The sequence below is a fragment of the Buceros rhinoceros genome, unplaced genomic scaffold (genome assembly GCF_000710305.1).
Source record: "Buceros rhinoceros silvestris isolate BGI_N320 unplaced genomic scaffold, ASM71030v1 scaffold542, whole genome shotgun sequence".
Classification (NCBI taxonomy): Eukaryota; Metazoa; Chordata; class Aves; order Bucerotiformes; family Bucerotidae; genus Buceros; species Buceros rhinoceros.
In genome coordinates, this window is record NW_010399222.1 from 2,866 (window position 1) to 5,564 (window position 2,699).

At 56.1% G+C, this 2,699-nt stretch overlaps 1 protein-coding gene across 1 annotated transcript in view; it reads right to left on the reverse strand.

Annotated features, from left to right (window-relative positions):
- LOC104489220 (protein EFR3 homolog B-like) overlaps positions 1 to 2,699 on the reverse strand; it is a gene marked incomplete at its 3' end in the record, with an annotated part of 12,464 nt that overhangs the window by 2,645 nt on the left and 7,120 nt on the right. Inside the window, exon 4 of the mRNA XM_010131363.1 lies at positions 1,608 to 1,758. Coding sequence (XP_010129665.1) covers positions 1,608 to 1,758 — 151 coding nt within the window. The remainder of the gene's footprint in view (positions 1 to 1,607; positions 1,759 to 2,699) is intronic.

Sequence of the window (2,699 nt, forward strand, 5' to 3'; positions counted from 1 at the left end):
TCCCCCCCCCTTGAGAAAAAAAAAAAAAAAAGCACCACTAAAGCATCATTCTTGATGTGGACCCCTCAGCTCCCAAGTCCTGACCTTAGCAGTGTTACGGAAACGCCCATCGAAGGTCCAGGACCATCTCTGCTTTCCACGGGTGCCTCAAAGTGGGAGGTTTGCTCCGCACTGGCAGGAAACATGAGACAAGGCTCCATCTTGCCTTGACCCAACACCTCCCACTCGAGGACGTCTGTGTTGGGGCTGCTTTGCCAAAGCCTCTGCAGCATCATCTCTCCGGTCTCCCACGGAGCTTGGGCCACCTTTGGGCAGAGGAACATGGGTGCTGCCCAAAGACCCTGCTCCCATTGCACAGAGCTTTCCCAGGCAGCCCCAGGGCTGACGGCACCGCAAGGCCACGGTAAACTGCTGTCGGCAGCAGGTTTTACCCAAGGGATCAGTCCTCCCGGGGCAGGGGCTTAAAAGGTTTGCTGATTGGCAGCTCATATCACTGGGAGGGGGAATGTGGCATGAAAGGTCTCCACTCTGCTGCCTGCCCACACCTCAGCAGAGGCGTTTACAACCTCATGACAGGGACTGTCATGTTTCCTGGGAGCTCAAGAGAGCATCCACCCTGTCCACCCTCCTGCCCACGGGATGATCATCATCTTCTCCCATGTAACAAGTGACAGGACAAGAGGAAGTGGCCTCGTGTTGCAGCAGGGGAGGTTGAGGTTGGATATTAGGAAGAATTTCTTCACAGAGAGGGTTGTGAAGCATTGGAACAGGCTACCCAGGGAGGTGGTGAAGTCCCCATTCCCGGAGGGGTTTCCCAGCCATGTGGAGGTGGTGCTGAGGGACAGGGGTTAGTGGGGACCTGGCAGTGCTGGGGGAATGCTGGGACTTAAGGATCTTAAAGGTCTCTTCCAACCAGATGATTCTGGGATCTGAATCCAACTCTTCAAAAGCAGCAAGGACGGGTGCTGCCTGTCCAAGCCAAGCTACCGGGCACTGGCAGAGCCCTCGCAAGTCTGGCTGTCAGATACACCCAGTATTCCCAGTAAAAAACATCTGAAAGGCCACGCACAAGCAGCTGCTGGTTGCCAGCCAGGATCAGCAGTTTGGATGCCAGGAGGGCGTCACTTTTGTCCATCCGTTCTCCTCCTTTCCCCTCATTTTACGTTTGTAACCGTCCAGCCAAGCCATTTCTTGCAACTCTGTTTAAGCCAGCCCTTTCCTGAGCACAAAGAGCTCCCCAAACCATGGGGATCACCTCCTAAGCTGCTCTATTGTCCAAAACTGCTGACAGCCACCCCAGTCCTCTGGCTTGTTTAGGAAAGCTGAATTGCAGAGGGAAGTTGTGACAGCAGAGCCCAGCGACTGGTCACAGACAACAGGGACAACAGCAGGGACACACACCCAACAGCCAGGACACACACCCAACTGCCGGGGTCTTGGAAACCTCATGCATGATGGGACACATGAGAGGGGACGCCATAAACCCCCCCTGGCAGCCGTTCCTCATCCTTTCCCAACAAGACTTCCTGCCCTGGAACTGTGCAGAGACATGGAGGGACAAGCAGAGGCGGCAGGGTGCTGCCATCTCCTGCTGCACTCCTACTCACCGAGTTGGTGCCCAGGATCTGCAGGTTGGGCTTCTCCGACTCCAGCAGCTTCGCCACCATCTTCAGGAAGCTCTCCACGAAGAGGTTGATGCTCTGGCAGTGGCAGGCCATGAGGAGCTGATCCAGGGCCTCCATGGCGATACACACATACCTGGGAGTGAGCAGAGGTCATGGTGACTCCCCAACAGTGGCACGGGCCCTCAGCCACCCCTCCTCCTCCCCTCTACCAAACCACACAGGTGCCCACCAGCAAAACTTCAACCTCCTGCCCTGGTCAAGCCAAGGAGAAAAAGATTTACCCCTTTTGGGCTATTTTTAGATGGTGTTTGCTGCTCCCAGCATCTTTCCTCCTGGCAAAGACCCAGCTGCCCTGGGACCAAGGCTGCCAGCACCACCTCATACCTCTTCCAGCACCACTTGCAGGTTTCCCTTGCCCTGAACTGGTCTTTATATCCCATGAGGGAGTGCTGGCCTCTGTACAGGGAGGGCTTGGTGTCAAACACAGCCCTTCTTGCACACTCCAGCAGTGCACAGAGCAGGATGCAGCACGGTCCAGTTCAGGATTACCTCCAGGGATGGGGCTCAGTCCCTCGGACTTGGCTCCATGTGTTGAACAGGGGCAGGGGAAGCCCAGAACCCAATTTAAACACAGCAGCAAGAGCAGACACACTGGGGCACACCGGGGACCTCCCTGAGCACAGAACGTCCTCCTGACCAGGCTGAGCTCACACACAGCCCACCCGCCAGCAGCGAAGCTGCATCGCCCAGGCTGTTTATTAAACATTGAACCGGCCCTGCGATGCTCCTGCCTCTGAGACGGAGCTGGAAAACCTCACGTCCAGCAATGGATCTCATTCAGGTGCCCATTACAGAGGTGGCCAGATGTTTACACTCCAGCTGGAACATTTAAAGGGTGTTGGTTCGTGTGTCCAAGATGAACTGCTGGGAGCAGCTCTGGAGAAGTCTGATTGCTTCCTGCATCGACAGCATCTGGTTCGTTACCGATGTGGCAGCTGAAGCCCCAGTAAGCTGCTGGTGCAGTGACCACAGTGACCTCCAGCTGCTGGTCACCCAGCAGAGAAGCAAACCCTG